General features: G+C 47.0%; 1 protein-coding gene across 25 annotated transcripts in view; it reads left to right on the top strand.

Moving 5' to 3' along the window:
* The window catches only part of LRRFIP1 (LRR binding FLII interacting protein 1), an 813895-nt gene that overhangs the window by 327559 nt on the left and 464355 nt on the right, over nucleotides 1-21981 (top strand). For all 25 annotated transcript variants that reach the window (XM_069615974.1, XM_069615976.1, XM_069615973.1 and 22 more), the window contains one exon: nucleotides 20734-20820. In XM_069615974.1, coding sequence (XP_069472075.1) covers nucleotides 20734-20820 — 87 coding nt within the window. The remainder of the gene's footprint in view (nucleotides 1-20733; nucleotides 20821-21981) is intronic.

Genomic DNA, 21981 nt, shown 5'->3' with positions numbered 1-21981 from the left:
GTTCCGGATGAGATCTTTGCAATGGGCACTCAAGCTCCAGTGGTCGCAGTCCTCCGGCAGGATGTCGGACCCTGTTCAGGTGCTGTCCTCAGTCGCCCAGGACCTTCTGTGGTGGGCCGACGAAGGCAATCTGATGAGGGGGGGGGTTCCATTTTGGCTGCCCTGGCCAGAGGTGACGATCGTGACGGACGCATCCCTCACGGGATGGGGAGCTCATGCCAACGAGTTGACAGTCAGCGGTCGTTGGTCTCCGTCGGAGTCCAGACTTCATATCAATCTGTTGGAGCTGAGGGCCGTCAGGCTAGCCCTGAAGGCTTTTCTGCCGACTGTGCGAGGAAAGAATGTCCTGATCCTGACGGACAACACGGTGGCCATGCACTACCTCAACAAAAGGGGGGGGGCAGGGTCACTTCCTCTGTGCAGGGAGGCGATGCAGCTCTGGTTCTGAGCAATCCAGCAGGAAGTTTCAATCTCGGCAGTTCATCTGGCAGGAGACGAAAACGAGACGGCGGACGCTCTGAGCAGGCAGAGCGCGATCTCTCACGAGTGGGAGTTGACTCAGGAGATTCACCTGGAGATCTTAGCCCTTTGGGGGACCCCTCAAGTGGATCTTTTCGCCTCCAGTGTCAACCGGAAGTGCGAGAGGTTCTGCTCGCGGGAATTTCCTCCAAGAGGAGCCTTAGGAGACGCGTTTGTGGTGGAGTGGTCATTCCCACTGCTGTATGCGTTTCCTCCAGTCCCCGTCATCCCGTAAGTACTGCAGAGGTAACGGAGGTTTGGTTCCCGGATGATCCTCATTGCTCCGGCGTGGGCCCGAAGGACGTGGTACCCAGACCTTCTCGACTTGTCCATCAGCCCTCCACGTCGTCTTCCCTATTGAGACGATCTGCTCTCACGGAAGGGGGGGGGGGGTCAGGTTCTCCATCCAGAGGTCAGATCCCTCAACCTTCACGCTTGGTTTCTGAAAGGTTGAGGTATAAGGATTGGGACCTCCCTGAAGACGCGATGGAGGTGTTGCTCTCGGCCAGACAGCCCGCAACTAAGTCCCTGTACCGTTGCCATTAGCGTAAGTTCTGCGACTGGTGCAAGGTTAAGAATGTGGATCCTTTTGCATGTGACATTCCCATGGTTCTGTCTTTTTTGCTTTCTTTGGCCCACAAGGGCTTTCAAGTGGGTACCATTAAAGGTTACCTGGCGGCGCTGTCCATATTTAAGCGCTCGTCTGAAGAGTGTTCCTATTTTAAAATTCCTTTAATTTCTCAGTTTCTGAAAGGGCTCACTAATGTGTTCCCTCCGTCACCTTTCCAGGTGCCCGGTTGGGATTTGAACCTTGTTCTCAAGTTTCTGATGGGTGCTCCGTTTGAGCCTTTGCATTCATGCCCTTTGAGACTGTTAACTCTTAAAACTGTATTTTTAGTTGCGGTCACTTCCGCTCGCAGAGTGAGTGAGTTATAGGCACTTTCAGTTAAGCCACCCTTCACTGTGTTTCATAAGGACAGGGTTGTCCTTAGAGTTTGTCCTTCTTTTCTTCCGAAGGTGGTGTCGGAATTTCATTTAGGCCAGAAGGTTGTTCTTCTGGCATTTTATCCTCCTCCACATCCTGGTAAGGAAGAGGAGAGGCTCCATAGGCTTGATCCTAGGAGAGAGTTAAGCTTTTATATTTCACGTATGTCCCGGGTCAGAGTGGACGATCAGCTCTTCATTGGTTACGCTGGAAAGCGTTTGGGACAAGCTGTGATGAAACAGACTTTGTCTCGCTGGATTATTTTGGCTATCTCTGAGTGTTACCGCTTGGCGGGTAAGGACCCACCGGTCGGTTTACGGGCCCATTCTACCAGGGGTATGGCTGCCTCTACTGCCATGCAGAGGGGTGTTCCTATTCGTAACATCTGTGATGCAGCCACCTGGGCTTCGGTACATACTTTTGTACGTCACTACTCCCTCGATTCCATCCAGGGGCAGGATCTGGCCTTTGGCAAGGCAGTCCTTTACTCTGCAATTTGATTGGGCATGCTAAATTTCTCTTTTCTAAATTCTTTTCCCACCTCCTTGCATTGGTACTAAGTCAATAACCGGTTGTTATGTAAACCTGCAATGTTTCTTCATGATCATCTTTGCTTGAGAAGTAAGGTTTCTCATTGTAAGTCTTAGTCTGGTGTCTTAGTCTGGTCTCTTGTGGTGCTTCCACTGCACTGTTATTGATACAAATTCCCAATACTTCTGCAATGTTTTCTCCTTTAAAAAAGCATGCTCGTTTCCCTGAAGGTTTATGAGCGATTTTCCCGGAGAATGTCAAGAGTTTTGTTTTTGCGACGTTTACTTTTAAGCTATTTTCATCCAAGTAACTCGCTAAAGCATACAACTGCCTCTGTAAACCCACCTTAGTTTGATTTTTTTTTTTAAAAGTATTTTATTGGTTTTGAAACAGGAATTAATGAATACAAACTTTACGAGCCATAACAAAAAATAAAAAGAACAACAACAAAAACAACAGTCTTCGTGTGATGGTATATTTAGAGTCCGAGATGGCTTGTGATTAACAAAATACTGATTATTCGGGACGTGAGGGGAAAACAGTTTCAGGGGGCATCGATTCTGTGGTGGTGCAAAAGGACAATACTACAAAGCTTTGAGTTCTCAGGGAGGCTTATGGTCTGCGTTGAAGCGCATGTCTCTCAGGAGGGCCTTCCAGGAGTCCAAGGTGCCGCTTGTGGCATCCCCACTGGTTATGGTTCCTTCTTGCCAGGCTCTGGTTTCGGCAGCCGCCCATCTTTGCAGCTCATGTAGCCACCGTTCGTACCTGGGACCGGCAGGCGTCTTCCAGGCCATTGCTATGGTTCTTTTTACTAATATGCAAGAAAGGTCCATCAACTTCACAATATGTTTGAGCTTACTTGGTCTGGGGTAGGTCCCAAGTAGACATTCTCCGGGTGTCCAGTCGTATCTTTCCATTCCAGCGTCCTTGCAAAACTGTTTGGCTTTGGACCAGAGTGACATCGCCCTTGTACATGTCCAGAACATGTGGATCATATCCGCCTTGTCGTTCCCGCACCATGGGCATGCCGGTGAGACCCTCTTGTTGAATGAAGCAACCCTTTGGGGAGTCATGTAAGTTCGGTGAAGGACGTTCAGCTCTATTTGGCCAAATCTGGAGTTTCTTGACACCTTCTTGGGGTGTATTAGTGCTCTCTCCCATTCCTTGTCGGTGAGTGGTGTTTCAAGGTCTACTTCCCATCTCGCCTTCAGTGTCAATCCTTTGGGATTAGGTCTATCGATGAGCTTGTTGTAAAGCCTGGAGATTGGTCTCCAACCATCCGAGAGGTCATGCAGTTCCTGCAGCAGCGGGTCTGGAGTGGGTTCCTCTGGCCAGCTGTTCCACTGTGTCTTGGCGGCCTGTTTGAGTCTGTGGTACCAGAGAAATTGGCCCTTGGAGAGTCCTTCAATGTCCTGTAGTGACTCGAAGTCCCTGAATCCCTCTTCTCCAAACAAGTCCCCCCATGTGTATATGCCAGCTTCCTCCCATCTCCTAGCTACAGAGAGGTCTGCCCTCGTTTTGCACACATCCACCACTATAAGGTTGTCAGGAGAGTACGGGTGCTTCACCTTCCTTATGTAACAGGTCCTGGCCCATATCTTCCTGCCGAGCTGAACGATTAGGGGGATGTCCAAGGGTTGCCGGAGAGGGTACCACAGAGTTTCTTTAGGGATTAGGTTGGTGTGGTGTTGTTTCAGTAGCCCTAATTCAGCCGTTGGTTCATCCGATAACCATTTCGTGATGTGGCTGAGCTGAGCGGCCAGGTAGTAGAGCTGTAGGTCTGGGAGTTTTATTCCTCCCTCTTTATGTGGCAGAGTTAACGTGGCCAGTGACAGTCTGTGCCTATGGGGGCCCCACAAAATGTCCCCGATGATTGCCCCCAATTTCCTGAAGAAGTGCGGCGGAACATAGTGGGAAATATTCACAAAGAAGTATAGGAATCTGGGGAGAATTATCATTTTGGTGATCGCCGCTCTTCCCACCATCGCTAGTGGGAGCTTGGACCAGAATTTTATAGATCTTCGGAGGTTGGTGACTGCGACTTCAGTGTTGTGCTCATGTGTGAGCTGCGGAGTGAGGCCCACATTAATTCCTAGGTACCGGAACTTGTCTAGTTGCCACTTTATCCCTATGGGCGGGAGGTCGTTTGCTGGGGTGGCTCGCAATCTGGCTAGGGGGAATGCAGAGGATTTGTGCCTGCTGAACTGTATTCCAGAGTATTTCGCAAAGTTATCGAGTACCTCCAGTGCAGTCGGTGCATTGACCTCGGGATTCCTTAGGTAGAGAAGGACGTCATCTGCATATAGCGATATTATGTTGTAGACGTTGCCCACCTTAATACCAGCATCGAAGAATTGTTGTCGGAAGTATATGGCGAGCGGTTCTAGACCCAGTATGTATAGCATGGGCGAGAGTGGGCATCCCTGCCTCGTGCCCCTCTGTATTTCCCAGGATTCCGATAGTGTTCTGCCTGTCTTGACCCTGGCCGTCGGGGAGTTGTAGAGTACCTGGATCCATCTAATGAATCCTTTACCAAAACCAAAATTCCTCAAGACCTCCACAAGCCACTCCCAATAGATGGAGTCGAAGGCCTTGATGGCGTCGAGTGACAGTATCGCTAGGTCTTCATCGGACTCGTAGGTTTCGGCCATGATGTGCTGTAGCCTCCTCAGATTAGCTGTGGTGTTACGTCCGGGAACGAATCCATTCTTGTCTTCGTGGATTATGGTTCACTCTAGCAAGTCTGCTGGCCAATATCGAGGTGAGGATCTTGCTGTCATAGTTTAGCATAGCCAGAGGTCGATAGGAGTCACAATCAGTGGGTGGTTTGTGCGGCTTAAGCATGGGGATGATTATAGTCTCTTTCATTGTACTGGGCAAGATCCCGTTCGCATAGGCCTCCTGGTAAACTTCGTGTAGGATGGGAGTGAGAATAGATTCATATGTTTTGTAAAATTCGGGCGGGAGGCCATCACTGCCAGGGGCCTTGTTGGTGGCGAGCGACCTGATAGCCTCCCTAACGTCTTCGGGAGAGATCTCCAGCTCCAGTTCGTCTCTCTGCTCGCTGGATATTCGGGGTAGGCCTATCTCTTCCAGAGTTTCTATTAATGACTCGGTGGGTATCTGGGCTTCGTGGGCATACAGTTTTGAGTAGAATTTAGCGAATGCCTCGTTGATCCCCATTTGCGTCTTGTGAGATACTCCTTCATCATCCCTTATCTCCGTGGGCAGGTGTTTGGGGTGTTCACGCCTACACAGCCAGGCCAGCAGTCTGCCTGGTTTGTCTGACTCTTTGTGGGATCTAGTGGTGTATGCTGCATAGTCAAATTTCTCCAGTCTATCCCAGGATTTCGGACAATTTTCACGGGCTACTTTCAGTTTCACTTCGACCTCTGGAGAAATGTCTGAGGTGGCTTCCATGCGGGTGATCTCTGCTTCATGTGTCTCCAGGGTCGCCTTTAACTGTCTGCGGATGCCGCCAGCTCTGGATATGATTTCTCCCCTGGTGACCACCTTTCATGGCTTCCCAGAGTGTGCTCCAGGTGGACACCGATCCTTTGTTGATTTCGACATAATCCTCCAATCTGTCGGCAAGATCTTCTCTGAACTCCGGGTCATCTAGTGTCGCGGTGGGCATCCTCCACAAGGGAATCGGGGGTCTGGGTCCCCTTAGCTGCCATTGCATGCTCAGCGGGGAGTGGTCAGAGATAGATCTCCCCCAGTACTTGGAAGCTATTGCCAATGGTACCTGTTCCCTGTCTATGAACAAGTAATCGATTCTTGTGTGGACTCCATGGGGGGCTGAGTAGTGTGAGTAGATCCTGTCAGCTGGGTGTTGTGCCCTCCAGATGTCCACCAGGTTAAGTTGGTTGATTGTTTCCGTCAGGGTGCGAGTTGCGGGGTTGCTTGATTGGGGGGGAGGAAGGGATCTGTCCATTGCTGTGTCCATGACGCAATTGAAGTCTCCACCCCATATGAACCAACTTGGCATTTAATACGCTGAGGTATGACGGAATTCCGTGCTGTAGGAAGTATGTGTTGGCCAGACAAATCGGCGTCTGTTCTATGGTGCCCCACATTATCACGAATCTTCCTGCCTTGTCGGATTCACACCCCTGTAGCTGGAAGGGCACGTTCGGGTTCACCCATATTAGTACGCCTCTCGCATATTTGGAGTATGGGGACCCACACAAAGTCCCTTCTCATCGGTCTGCTAGCCTGGACATTGCGTCCTCCGTGAGATGGGTCTCTTGTAACATCGCAATCGAGACTTTCTTTCTTCTGAGGTAGGATTGAATGCGATTCCTTCTGAGGTACGAGCCCATTCCCCTCACGTTCCACGTCATCACGGTAAGATGTGACGCCATGGGTTCAGTGTTCTGGATTTGGGATGAGATACCATCCCTGTGACCTGGTGTGGTGTCAGGCCGCGGATAGCGGGCTGCATGGTGGCGGCATCTGGTTCGCAATCACTTGGTTTATCGCCTGTGTCCATCTTGTGTCTTACTGGCATTAGTGAAACGAAGACTGAAACTAACGAAACTGGTAACATAACTCAAACTGGTGCACCCAGCGACTACAACTCTGTCGCGGTGCTCAGGTGCACTCGAGCCGTCTGAACCCATCCGGGGATCGGGCGCGAGTCGGGTCGGGCGAAGAACTGGCCCGATTTTGTTTTTCGCTGGGGGTGGGGCTGGTGCGAGGCAGCAGGGCCGAGCGAGGGCCGTTTCCTATGGCAAACTGTTGACTGGATTACCTTCTGGGGTCCGGCAATGTGCGTTTCATGCACGCTTTATGGCCGCGTGCGGGCGCCGTGGAAAGGTCTATGGGGTTTAGTCTTCCTTCCGTGGAGCGTCTTTGCCTTCAGCAAGGTTATTATCTTCTAGCCACATGTTGGCTGCCTCCGGGTTGTCGAGGAATACCACTCGGCCGTTGTAGATGACTCTTAGGCGGGACGGGTAGAGCAACCTGTATTTAAAGTTCAGTTGGCGAAGCCTAGCCTTGATCGGGATGAATGAATTCCTATCCCTCTGCACCTTCTGAGTGTAGTCTGGGTATATGGAGATCTTGGAGTCTCCTCGTTCGATAGGACCTGTTTCCCTGGAGTGTCTCAATATAATTTCCCTGTCTTGAAAATTTAATATCTTGGCTATTATTGGTCGTGGGTGTGAGCCGGGGGGCGGCCGTTTCTGGAGGGACATGTGGGCCCTTTCGACCGCGAACCCCTGTGACAGCTTGCCGGCTCCAATCTCTTGTATCAGCAGGGTTTCGACGTAGGATGTGGTATTCGAGCCCTCGTTCCCCTCTGGGATTCCCAGGATCCTGATATTTCCCCGCCTGGCCCGACCTTCGGCCTCTTCAGCCCTTTTCTCGAGGATTGCGACCTTCCTTCTCAGGTTCGAGACTTCGGAATGTAGGGCTGCAGAGGTCCCGGACGTATCCTCTGCCGTGTTCTCTAAGGTCGACACCCTCTCCGCCAAGTTGCGAGCATCCTGTCTGATGAGTTGTATATCTATCTTAAACTCATCGATCTTGGAGTCGATATCGGTTTTCAATGAGGCAATAGCGTCGAGGATTTGGGTGTGGTTGTCACTGGCCTCCGCCTCAGTCGGCCGAGTGTTTTCGGTGGGGCTAGTCTTGGCTTGGGTGGGGGTCTTAGCCCTAGTTGAAACAAAGGAATCCATGGTGGCAGCTTTAGTTTTGTTTTTGGCGGCCATTTTGGGGGAGCAGGTGGGCTAAAGTTCGAGATCTGTGCAACCGCTGGAGTGAAAAAGTTCGGGGCCACTTATGTGTCCAGAAGGGAGGTTCTCGAGTAGAGCGTACCCAGAGTGTTCGATGAGTGTAATTGGGAGAAATCTGGGGCGCTGGCCGCCAGTGACGTGAGTACTCCGGGCCTCCACAGGCTTATCCAGGCTCTCGCTATCGATGCCCCCACCGCGTTTGCACTCCGGTCACAGGCGTATAGGCATTGGGGCGTGTGGGGCCCAGCAGTGGAGATGCTCCAGCCTAGGAGGTGGGCGCAGGCGGCGACAAGGGAGGGCGGAACCGGGGGTCCCGCTAGCGGGTGTCTTACGGTTGCACGCACCTTGTTCGCCAGGCTCCTGCGTCCCGTGTTCACTCTGGGATGGCTCCTGGGGTCCAGAGGCTGGCAGCGTCGGTGCGTTCTTCTGTGTGCTCCTCTGTCCGAGCGCTCGCTGTCTGGTCGTGGTGCGGGGGTCCGCGAGTTCGGGGACCCTCGCGTGTTCCCTCGTCGGCGCGTATTGCCAGCCGGGGCCGATCTCTGCGGTGGAGGGGGAGCAGGGCGAGAGCTCGGGGTTCCGGCGCCTGCCTCGGTCGGGTGTCGCCAGTTGACGCCTCCTCTCCGATCCCGACTGGTGCACAGGCCCGGGAGCGCGGAAGTGTGTGTGCTCCACACGGGGACCCCGCCAAGCTGTTCAGGCCGCCATCTTGGAGCCGGCCCCGGCGGGGGAGGGAGCGTATTCCGGGCCCACCACTGCTGTCCAGGGGGTCCGATAATCACCCCTTCGAGAGATTCTTGGAGGGAACCTCTTCCCCCACAACTGCGTTCTTTTCAGCGGGTTGTTGCTTCTCGTATGCCGGAGAAAAAGGATCAGGAAACGGCGTCTCGGCCAGAGCTCAGCGGATCAGCCACTGCACGCCATCAGCTCCAGGCCACGCCCCCCTAAACCCACCTTAGTTTGATCAAGCAGAATCACGTCATCTGCATATAGTAGACGACCTACTACAATTCCTGCAACTCTAGGAGGAAACATTCTGGTTTGTTCAAAAGCTAGGGGAATGTCTGAGATAAATTGGTTTAATAGCGTAGGGGCCAATCTACAACCTTGTTTCAGACCCTTTGTTGTTGCTATTGGCTCAGTAAGGTTGCCTTTCTTATCCTGTTTAACACGCATGTTGGTATTTGTGTGTAGCACCAATAGTGTTTCTCTCAGGTCCTCTGGGCAATTCTATTTTTAGCTTGGCCCATAGTTTCGGTCTCTCAATCATATCAAATGCTTGCACAAGATCTATTGATGCCATATGTACCTTCATCTTTGGTTGCGCTTTAACACTGGTCTTAATATGATTGATAAAAAAAAAGGTTAAGGGAGGTTCCTATTCCCTTTTCGAAACCTGCCTTCCATTTCTTGAAATGTCCGGAGCCCATGCTCCAAGAGCTAAGGGCTTGCAAGATTAAAGCACCGAAGATCTTGCCCATAACATCAAGAGGGGTGATAGGTCTATAGTTCGATGGTTCTGCCCTATCACCCTTCTTGAACATGGGTACAACAATCGAAGAACTCCACGAAACGTGAATCTGCTTAGTTCTCTTTATTTTTGCAAATAAGGAATACATGTTCTCTGTCCATCCGTCTGGATCCTCTTTGACTTTATAATTTAACAGACCATTGGGCCCCGGAGCTCTTGAATTACTTGCTGATAAAATCAGGGCCCTAATTTCCGATTTCTCTGTCGAGAATGATTTCTTATACTTGTAAATTATTCCCATGATGACCTGGGAGTCTCCTGTGCCACCTATGATGAAAAATATAATAACATTTTTGCGAGTGAGCGAACTGGTTGATCCCGGACCGCCCCATAATGTACTAATCCTGATGAATGCTATTTTCAGCAGAAACCGGTTTACCACTTCAAGTACACTTTTAAACAGGTGCATTATTTTGGAAAATGTATACAGTTTTAAAAAATGTGACTATGTTACTACAGCATATGCTTCATAGAATAAAGTTGGTTGGGAAGAGTCTACAAAGGGAGCTGTTAAAGTTATGCTGGATATTTCTTTGAAATTACTTTCATGTATATTTAGCTGACTCTGTCCTTTTAGAGTAGACCAGCGCTTTCTAGGGTAAGATAAGCGCTTTCTAGGGTAAGATAATGTGTTTGGTTTGTGGTGAGGGAGAGCAAAGTTGTTCCTTGAAACATTTCTAAAAAAGTAAAATGACTTTTCAGCTCATTTTTAGTTTGTCACTTTTTGTTAAGTGGACCTGGTGCCTGTCATGAACGCTTTTCACACTGACCGTGAGCTAGCTGTGAAAGACACTACTAGCCTAATGAGATGCGGAAATGATTCCTGCAGTAGAACCGTTTCACATTTTGATCTGAGTAAAAGGAAACTAAGATGGAGGAGATTCTCTTACTGGTAACAGCTCAGACTGTTCACCATGTAGCCTCATTCTTGGTCTTTGCTCCAGTGTTGTTCAGGTATCGACAGAAACCAACATCTGCGAGGGGTTGACAAACCGTTAATTTGGAGCGCCCCCACGCCACACATTTTTCTACTAGTCAGAATCATGGAACAGTCTTTATAATCCACATCATACGTGAACTGCTCGCAGACCACTCTATCCTAATACGGCTACTGCGGTGTGTAAAGGATAGGCTATGCCCCTATGGAGTCCCCTATGTGCTAGAAGTATTCCCTAAAATCCCCCAGATATCCTTACTTCTATTAGTGTTTAAGATTACTTCACATTAGTACCTGGCGAGAGGGAGGGGGGTTTGCAGCCTCCCAGCCAATGTGGGTGCTCGGAACGGGGTCCTTGCCACACAGGGACAGACCCAGCTCGGAGCCTTCTCAGAGCAGAAGGGCGCCATCTTCCCTCAGTGGGAATCCGGAAAGTATGTTCCCTGCACCCCCTCCCCCCAACCCCACTTTTCATCATATTTAAGCCCCCAAATCCCTCCCCCACTTAACTTGTGCTGCGTTGTCCCTCACTGGCGCTGGGAACAGTAGTTTTCACAGAACATCTTCCCCCTCACAGATGGCTGCCATGGAAAGGGGAAAAGGACAACGTGTAGTCCCTTCTCCCCATTCCCTGGCAGACATTTTCTTTGTTTACTTTTTTAAAAACACTTTTTAATGGCCGCCATGGAAAGGGAGAAGGGACTACATTTAGTCCGTTCTCCCCGATCCATGACGGCCATTTCATTGCTTTTTTTTGTTCCTCGAGTTGAGGAACTGTTTACCCGCGGTTTCTTAACTCGAGAAAAATACTATTAGTACCCTGGTACAAAGTGTACTAATGGCAATAGACTCCTCGATGTGGGGGCATTACCGGACTGGTAATGCCTAGGGGCTTACATTAAAGAGCCCTCACTTCGCTCGGGCTGGTAACTGACACTCCGGGGCATTACCAGACAGGTAATGCCCCCCCTCCTCGGGTTGTATTACTTAAGTAGGTATCTTCTACGTTATTAAATAATGCAAGAGCTGAAAACCATTAGTCAGTGTGTGGGCAGAGGTCCTTTTGACCAGGATAATGAGATTCGCCTCCCAGATGATGCATAATCATCTTTAGGTGCTTACACTTCTGATTAAACAATCAGATCATGGAAAGAAGTGGAATAGGGCTCCTAGTGATGTCTTGCAATATCTCTCAAACCCTGGACCAGCGCTCCACAGACAGCTGGACGTTATAGATTTTGTGTGACTGGTTCAAAGCTGTTGGTGCTGGCCTGGTTTATGATATACGCTCCTGATTCTGAGATAGAACTTCAGCCCCCTCCAGCGCATGGTCCTTATGCTCGCAGTGCTTGCATGACTGATTCACAGAGATTTCACTCTTGGGCTTTATAGGGTGCCAAGATGAGATTGCAACTGCTGTTAAGGAGCCTTGCTGCAGCTGTCCTTGAGGAAAGCAAAATTGGGTACTCCCAGTTTTTTGTTTTCGGGGGGGGCGGCACTATCAGTGGGAGACTGATACGTGAGAAGCAAGGCGTGATAGGTCGCCTTCCCCTACCTAAAGACCCTGAGTCGCACCAGGTTAAATCCAAGGTAATCTTATATAATTTTAAAATTACAAATACCACACCTAAATAATGACATCTAATTAACACAGATCTTTACTTTTTATTTTCCGATTTATTTATCAAATCACAAATGTATAAAAACAAAAGACACCTAAATCTATAAAAACAAACTGTGCTAATCACTTACAATCTAGCTGGTGAGAATCCACCAGGCCTATCAGGATGTCAGATTCCATCCAGATAAGTAACGGGAAAAAACAGTATATATTACTGCAGAAATAAACACAGATGATTACAAGGAAGAGTCAAAAGATATTGGAGTCTCCCAACTACTAATGTATGCCTCAAAGGTTTTTGGCCAGAGCGGGTGATCTAGTGCTGCATTTAGTTTGTTAACCACTCTGTTTTGAATTAACTTGAGTTGGTGTGGGGTAGCTGCGGGGTGCTTCGTACACGCCAACTGCCCTATTACACTTTTTAAGTGTGAGAGATAGGAATCAAAAAGATAAAACAGTTCCTATTAACAAATCGACATATGTTTCGGCCTTTTTGACTCATACGGAACTCTCTCTGGTACCGTTGGTCTTGGTGTTGATAATGGCCGTCTTCAGGACAGAGACAATTGTGTTGTTTTCAGTAGTAGATACTTTTCCCATTCATAAAACATCTGAGTGTTGGACAAGTATATAAATTGGGTGTCCGTTGAAGGCATAGAAAGAAAATAAGCAATCCTAGACAGACCTGTTCAGCGTGGAAATGTGTGGCCATGTGGAATAAACTATGGCTGGTTGTGAAGGTGTAGAGGCGGCAATTCAGATCTATTGTGGAAATACAGATCAATTGTCAGTGTTACAACAGTGTTGACGAGAGCCATCTTTTGGGATACAGATCATGGAGACGGTGTGGTACCTACCCGTTGTGCCCAGTTGATTAAGAAAATCACAAGAAGGGGCAGAGTTGGAAATAAAAGATCTGTGGTGGGAATATGGTTCAATTGTCAACACGGCAGCAGTGTCAACGAGAAATATCTATTGAGGAATAGAATATGGAGACTATGTGGTACCTACATCTGGCAAGTGACTAAGAAAATCCAACAATTCAAAATGTGGAGCCTCTGCCTACATTTCTGGCAACCCCAGGAGAACCTTCAGTGCAATGGGAGGATTGGAAGGATTTATTCAAATTATATTTCGTGGCTTCGGTAGGGGAGTAAATTCTCAACTCTCATGTGTTGCTTGGGTGCAGAAGCTGTGAGAATAATAAAGAAGTTACCGGATGTGGAAGGAGGGTAGGGGGAGGATGCAAGATGAGAAGGCGGAGGTTTGTATGGCAAGGCTATGAAAAAATTGATGCTCTGCTTGAGAAACAGACAAATGTGGTTTTAGAAAGATAAACCATTTTTTATGCGGCAACAGAATATGGGGGAATCTGTTGATGTGCTTATCAGATTTAAGGGGCTTGCTGGCATTGTCAATTCACAGGAAGAGAGGATGAGTATATATATATATATATATGATCATTTGATGATGCATACATCCAATCCTAAAATCCAAGAACGCTTATGGCAGCCAAAATCCTTCATTGCAAGAGGCTTTGAAAATAGGGGAAGGGAATGAAATTAACAAGTAAATGTTTAAAGGAGGTGAAGGCCAGAGTGGGGAAAGAGAATGTACAAAGGGTGGGTGAAGGTGAAAAAGAATAGGGTCTAGGGAATGATGAAGGAAAGGCAAATATTGTTAAAAAAAAAAAGGCTGGTGGAAGGGGGGGGTTCAAACACCACACGAAGCAAGGAAAGGACAGTGCATGATGTGTGGGTTTGAAAAGCACACTATGAATGCAAAAGAATGTCCTGCGATGAGGGGAACGTGTAGGAAGTGTGGAACATTGGGGCATTTTGCCAGGCTATGCAAAACAAATAAGTTAGTAGAGAAAGGGGTAAAATATGTGGATGAAGAGGAAGGGAAGTGGTGTAACAAGGTAGTCAATGTTGTGGGTGAGGTGGAGGATGATAATGAGGATTAGATACCACCGGAAGTGGAAATTGAAACTGCGGGCGAAGTGGTGAAAATGTTGGTGAACTCTGGATCGCCCTACCTGATGATAATATCAGAGCAACACTACAAAGAGATTAGGGCAGGGAAGGTGCATACGCTGCATGTCGGTAATATAAAAATAAGAGCGTACGGTGCAGAAAAAATGTATGTTAGGATTTGCGAAAGATACCAGCTCATATGATCAGTGAAGTGTGCAAGGGAAAGCATATATAATATAGCAACAAAATCGGACTGTGGGACAAGGGAGACTAGGGATGGAATTGCATCTGGGGACGATGGAACATGTCAGAACTGCAAGGGAGAACAAATCTGACAGGTTGGATTTGAAGTTTTTTTCAGAAAGGGATAGGAAATTCCAAGGATATTGTCGCAGAAAAGTTGGCAGTGCCATTCATGCACAAGGACAGAATGTTCCCTTTGGGGGTTAGAGAGAAAGTGAAAGTAGAATTGCAAGGTCAATATCGGGCAGTAATCATTGAGCCGATTAGGAACAGTGAAAGGTTATCTCCAATAGTAGTTCCGCAATGTCTTGACTGACTCATTAGATTATGTGTAAATTTGAGAGATCTCAATAGGACTATATGGTTGGATAGCTATTCTCTACCAAAAGTGAACAAAATATTAATGACTATGGCTGAAGCAGGGTGGTACAGCACCATGGCCCTTTCATCAGCATACCACCAGGTGGATTTACAACAAACATCTTGCGCATTAACCACTTTCATCACTCCCATGGGGGGGGCATACAAGTACAACAGAATGCCATTTGGGTTGGCATCAGCGGTGTTCCAGAGGGTGATGGAAGAGCTGTTGGGAGACATTCCTTGTGTCAAATGTTTCCAGGATGCCATTCTTGTAAGGGCGAAAAGTGAGGCAGAATATGATGGAGTTTGAGGTATTGCACAGATTAAAGGAAGCGGGGCTCGCAGTGAAAAGGGAAAAATGTCAGTTCAAAGTTGAACAAGTGTCTTATTTAGGGCATGCATTGACAAAGGAAGGGCTGAAAACCATACCAGAAATGATAGAGACGATACAGAAAGTGAAATCCCCAGGAAATAAGGATGAGTTAAGGTCATTCCTGGGGTTGAGTGTTATGTCACATTTTGAGGATATCTTGCAGGCAAGTGTGCAGTTTTAAGAGAACTTCTAAAAGTGAAGAAGGGGTTTGCATGGGGAGAAAGAGGAGAAAGCATTTAATTGTATGAATGACGAGGTAGCGAACACACCTATGTTGTATAAGTTTGATTCTGCAGCTATGACATTTGTAACTGGACGCACGTATGCAAGGATTAGGAGCTGCGTTAAGTCAAATGAGAGAAGGCACAGAAGTGCCCATAGCTTTTGTCTTAAGAGCTTTATCAGAAGCGGAGGGGGTATATTCCACTATAGAAAAAGAGGAATTGGCATGCTATTTGGCGTCAAAGTATTTCAGGACCTTTGTATGGGTAGTTTTGTATAAAATCAGAAGTGACCACAAACCCTTGATGCATTTATTTTCCACAAGAGGGTCGGGGTTAGCTACTCTGAGGATAGCAAGATTGTTGGCAGCAATGCAAAGGTATAATTGTGAGGTGGAACATATCCTCGGAAGTTGCAATCCTGTGGCGGATTGTTTGTCCAGGCCACCAGGGAAGGGGGTGGGAACTAGAAGACGACGGAAGCGGGGAATGGATTGCACAACTGGATGCGACCACATCAGACATAATCAACTAGTCAGTCTTGTTGGAAGCAGAACTAGAAATGACAAAAGCAATGGAGTATATAGAGCAAGGGTGGAAGACTGAGGAGGCAAGGGTGTCCCCATATTTTAAAGTAAGGGAAGGGTTGAGCAGTTCTGAGTGACAAGAGAGGAGAAATTGATAACCCCTACTGTTTTGAGAAAGGATTGGACAAGGCTTATACAAAATGATCAAATGGGAAAGAGTTTGAATAAACGCAGATTGAGGGCATGATTCTGGTGACCGGGCATAAATTGGTAGAAGATGAAGTGGGAGCATGTGTTCCTTCTAACATGAGTAACAAATCCTTAAAAACCGATTATCAAGAAACGGGCAAGGTTGAAATACCGGAGTGTGTGGGAGAGAAAGTAGCAATAGACTTTTTGTGTTCCATGAGGATGGTGGGTCCAGAGAACATATTTGCTATCGTATTGGTGGTCTGTGCGTCCAGGTGGTTCGAAAGCATAACGACCAGACGAGTGATAGAATTTATGGAGGAGTTGTTTGCGAGAGGGCAGTACCCTAAAGTTATAGTATCAGATAATGGGGTGCAGTTAGTGTCACAGGAAATGTAAAAGTATATTGGGAAACTTGGGATTGTGAACCACAGCACTGCACTATACAATGGTATAATCAAAGAGTGTACACAATTGGCATAGGCAAATAACATGGATTGGAGGATGAAAGGTTGCGAGATGATGTGGCATAAAGGGATACACCACATATTACGACAGGTGTGACACCATTTGAGAAAATTAGAGGAAGAATAATGTGATCAAGAGTGTATCCGCATTGGATGTCTGATGGATGGTGGGCAGAAGGAATAATGTGGGAAATCGGACAGTGGGGCCAGGAAGGGGTGTGACGCAGAGGGATGGAACAGTAAAGGAAATCCTGTAAGAGTAGGGGATATTGTGACAGTAAAGAATCTATGTGGAGTACCAAAAGGGCTCACATTATTCTGACCCCTTTGTTGTGACCGAAGTGGGGATGAGATATATTGTGACAGGTGAAGGGGAAAAAATGGAGTAAAGATTATGTGGCGGTGATGAGGAATAACGAAGCAGCCAGATTAGCTGTTGAAGGAATTGGTAGCAGAATGGATGGGTATGTGAATGACGAATGGTGGAAGAATGGAGAAACAATAGTGCAGCGACAAGCCCTGCATCTAATGGAGAGTGGAAGTGAGAGTAGGACCATAGATGGGCATGAGAGTGCACTTACATAAGGGGGATAAGAATAGAAAAGGGAGATTGAATGGATGGTGAACAGGGCCCAGGTGCAAGAGGACATATATGAGCAGGGCACATGAGAGAGAGAGAAGTGAGTAAGCGGCTCGCATGAGACGACAACCAGTCAAGTATGATGAATATGTATGTATTGACGTGTGTAGCCTTGGGAGTTGGTGGGTTAGAAGAACCATAAAGCATGATTTATACGGTTAGTGTTTCATATTGTGCTTTGCTGTTATGCAGCCACTCTGGAATGTACAGTATAGTTGTAAATTATGTTTTGCTAGTTATGTTTTACAAAATGTGTCCAGGTCTGGTTTCTATTATAATGTAGAATTTTAATTAATATGGTTGTACCATGTGCATAGCAGATGAATGCATGTATAAGGAGAAGCATATACTGTAGTATCCAGTTATGCGCGTGATGACTATTGTACAATGGAATTGTGGAATGTTATCACACGCAGATGACAGTTGGAAGGGAGGACCTTCGTAGCAAGATGCTTGTATGCAGCTGGCGTATAATAAAATACCCGAATTCCCAGAGTGGTAGCTTCATGATTATAACAACTTAATTTATTCCTGTACATGATCTATTATCCCTCGGTCTCCAAAAACTGAAAACTGTTCTTCCAGACATTAACTAGCAAGGGGCTCATTTCAAACCAGTTTCCTCTTGCAATTAAAATATGCAGGGACGAGTTGGTTTATGAGTGAGGCAAAAGTCAAATACGTATGATTATGCCAATTGTGTGTCTGGAAATCAATGCTATCCCTTCCAAAGAGCGGTATGAACTCCAATATCACAAGCTTTCTAGTTCTTCCACTCCATCTCCCTACAAGACCGCTGTTTTAAAGTGTTACCATGGTATACTTGCAGCAATATGTGAGTTGTCAGTAGGGAGCTAATGGATGTAATCGCGATCTGTGTTTCGCTTCGCCATTGGAGCAAGAAGTAAACATTTTGGCTAGACCAAAAGGAAAACATAGAATGTTGAAATGAGATGTTGCATGTTCGCTGTCTGGTTCTGTAATATCGATTACTTAGGCCCAGTCCAAACCTACCCCATGCTAGTTGCATCCGTCGATGCACAAAAAGACCATCTGCACTGCTGTTGAATTGCTTTGTCTGATGGTGTTCGTTTTTTTCCTTGAATCAAAACATTTTGTGTAACTGATGATAACAAAAGAGAGAGAACACATTTTAGTGTGTGTTTATAGCATAAAGTGCTTTTATCAATGTTGGCTACTTTACTGGAAACACCTCATTTTCAAAGGATGACTTAAAAAGCTGCACCAAAATAACTGGCGGAAAAATGGTCCACAGAAGAACTGAAAGAACTAAAAAAAAGAAAAACTGCAAAAGAAAATGGAGAGAACAATACAGCCGACAAAATAAAATACCAAAGACAACTCAAACTATACAAAGCAACAGTCCTCAAAGCAAAAAAGTACTATTATGCCACAAGAATAGAATCGGCAAACAATCCATAGAAAGAACTCTTCAAAATCATCAAAGACTTTTTAAAAAACATTCTTCTATTAAGCACTTTCTGACATCATCACCAACCACCTGAGATCAAAAATAGATACAATCCAGGAGACCATCAACATAGCCTGGGCAAATCCAACCTTGATTGCCGGACCAGAGACACTGGGCGAAATGCAGATTACAGCAAAACTCACCTGCCTAGAACCAAACATAGAATAAACCTTGGTCAAACTGATCAAGGGCACCAACCTTGCAGAAATCCCCAAAGGACCCCTGACATCTTAAAAGGAATCCTCAACCACAGAACCCCGGTGAGACACCTCCGGAACCTAATGAATCTGTCACTCAAAAGAGGAACAGAACGGTCGTCCTTCAAATCAGCATACATTAAACCACTGATAAAAAAGGAATCAGAAAGCGCAGAAGACCCGAGCAACTACAGACAGGTATCCAACAACTAGAGTGGAGACAAGATGGGCCAAAGAACCACAATCAAGAACCGGGTGTAAGGAAGGCATGGTATCAAACAGTGCAGATAGGCACAAGTCTCTTATTGCAGAGGGTGTGATGTAACAAACGAAACACAAAAGTTAATTTCCTTTGTCAGGGTTTTCACATTCACAAGTTCACAATTGGTCTCCCTCGTTCGGGCTTGGACCATGGATCCCCCTTGTTCAGGCTCGTATCCCTTTTGATATCGGAATCGAAGACTTTCGAATGTGTGATGGGTTTTACTTGCACCGTCGCAGGACCACCTTGATTCACGTTACATAATTCTTCTCGTCTTTTGTTGCTCTTGGCGGGATACCTTAGAGAGACTTTTCATTGAGCACCCACATGGTGCCGTACCACTCTGTCAACGGTATTGTCTTTCCGACATTTCAAACATTCATCAGCAGTTTAGCTTTACTCGCATCTTTCATCAAACGCGTTTATCAATGTTCATGCCAGTGCTCCTTATACAATGTTTCCGCTTGCAACCTTGACTTCAACACAGACTGGTCTTCCTTCTGTCTCCCCAAATCAATGGCTGGGTTGATCTCTTCGTCACTTCTTTGTTCGTGGAGCCAAAGACGATATCATGGCATCTGCTGCTGCTCCCCGCCTTGGTCAGTTAAGCGGACGGGCCCTCTGTATCTCTGTCACACAATGCAGGATTCTTCAGTCTAGTTTCCCAGCCCTACGCTTTCTGCCTTGATGGATTCTTGAAAGTAACCGCGTCCTGCCAAAAAGGTCAAGGGTGCTTCCCGTATTACGAACCCTCCTTGGGGCTGTCTTTCTTACCTCATTCAGCTGCTGACTCGAAACTGCTGTACCTTCGTGTGCTTTGCCTTGCTCAGAGCGTGCTCTGTCTTTTATCCGTATCGGGAAGTTTAATGGCTGTCAGGTGTGAGTAATTGTTAGTAATTGCCTGACCTTGCCTGACTATAGTAGTGGGACATGTCGGGTACACGGCTCGGGTGTGAGTCTGTTTTCTCCCAAAGCGGGATGTCCATGTGAAAGTGTTTGTGCAGGAAAAGGGGGCGGGCTAGAGTTTCTATATATCCTACCTGGTAGGATGGGGGTAAAGATGTAACAGGGAAGCGAGAGATACCGCGTCTCACCATCAGGTGTCCCAGACCCCTCACCAAGGTGATCCTCCTGCACTGGTCCACCCCCAGGGACTGTATCCAAAAGTGGTGGAAGTGTCCTGGCCGCCTGGATGACAGATCACACGGGCAAGATACCTTCAAGCTGCAACCAAAGAGCTGCTCCAGAGTCTCCAACAAACTGACCTACTTACTAACCCATTCTGCCATTCCTGCTCCTCCAACATAACTGACGCCATACCAGAACTTGGACTAGCCACACTACACAAAAACAAACCAAGAATCAATTCTATGTTCACACCGAGCATCTCTAGATGTTGAAGAACACCTAGAGTCAACCACCTGCATAGTCCATAAAACCATCAACGACCCTATTACACACCAAGAAACTGGATAAGCTTACAGCTACTTCCACCCATGGCTCTGGATCCCTTATGGCACTATCTAACCAGTGCGCACAACCAAACGCACCACAACCCCACTCAACACACTAACACCAACACAAAACATTGCCACACAGAGAGGCACTGAACCGTACCCATATGATTACAACACACAAAATCTCACGCACAAACTCCCACATGCAAAGCAAAACTCAGATGCCAGTTCCTCCTGATTCTTCTCACCCTGTACTTACTAACTTCCCCAATCCCCTCTCTTGCAGTGCCACGCGGGCGCCTGGAGACTTCCCCGGGTGGTAGTGGTGCGCAGTATAAATCAACATAGCATAACTCTGTACATCGTGCCTATTGTGTTGATTGCTGTAGATGTTGAGATGTTCTTTTGGCCACAGATGTCTTTTCACACCCAAACTAACCTTTTCCCTCATTTTGTCTTGACAGGCAGAAGCAAGGTTGGCGGCGAAGCGTGCCGCCCGTGCAGAAGCTCGGGAGATCCGCATGAAGGAGCTGGAGAGGCAACAGAAAGAGGTATGTCTGCGGGTGCTGGTATTGTCGGGGAGAAGTCTGATAGTTCTGATGTAATCATTTGACAACCTGAGACCATCAGCACAGTGTAAAAAGATTCTCACAGTGGCATATGTGTCAAAGCCTCTGGAGTAACTTCTTTTGACTCCTTAAAGTCAGGGTTTCTAGCCATCCTTGAGGCTAAAGCTTGAGATGTTTAAGGGGGCTTACCGTAAGAGCGTGTAGGTAACGCCCGGTGGTACTCATTTGCCTTCACATTCTGTTTTTCTGTTGTGTAATCTGAAAGCAGGAGCTCAACCTGTCCCAGTGAATGGATCGATATTGTTCACAGAAATCAAGCTGATCTTTCATAAGTGTCCTCACTGTGGACCAGTCTTGTTGTCTATCTGGGCCCCAACTGCTGGTGCGAAATTTCACTCACCGTGTGATTTGCACACCCCATGACGACTATAGTCTTAAGTAATAAATCAGTGTCTCGCTTTGGTAGTTGAACTATTAGTTTGTGTTTAGAATATCCCATGAAAAAAGCAATAAAGCAGAAGTAAAAATAGAGGTAAGAAAACAATTTTTTCATTAAAAGTAATGTAATCTGTAATGCTGCAGACAATAAAGATAATGCAATTACCTCTAATACTTAAATTCATTTCTTGTGCAAGTCTACCCCATGTTTATATTGTGGCTGGGAGCAGCATGTGTGTGTCATTCCTGGGGTTTTCCTTTGGGGCCCCATGGTCCTGGCATCCACGGGGCAATTTCTCCCTTTCTCCTGTCTAACAGTGACATCATTCTCGGTGGTCTGTTTCATTGGTCCGGCTAGGGTGACTGTAGTGTAGAGCCACATCTATTGTCATGTTGTAACCTGGAAGGGTGTAGACAGGTTGGCCGCTCTGGAACTTGTGAGATTAAAGACATTTTGAAAGTTGCTCTTACAGGATTCTGCTCTGAGGAAGGGAGGAGACAAAAGGAACATGATTTCTGGTAAAGGGTCCTACAAATCTTTCACTGGACTAGGTGTTACTGCTCTAGCTCAGTGGGCATCAGAATGCCCCTTTAAGGGGTGGGATGCTTCGGGTCTAGACTGAGTTTGGCCCCTTGTGAGCTGCTGTGCTGATGATCAGCGAGTTTGACTGTCTGACAGAAAGACAAGTTGATTGCAGTGAAGGT

This window comes from Ambystoma mexicanum, chromosome 9, assembly GCF_040938575.1.
Source record: "Ambystoma mexicanum isolate Mex_15411 chromosome 9, UKY_AmexF1_1, whole genome shotgun sequence".
Classification (NCBI taxonomy): domain Eukaryota; kingdom Metazoa; phylum Chordata; class Amphibia; order Caudata; family Ambystomatidae; genus Ambystoma; species Ambystoma mexicanum.
This window is presented reverse-complemented; position numbering and strand designations above follow the sequence as displayed.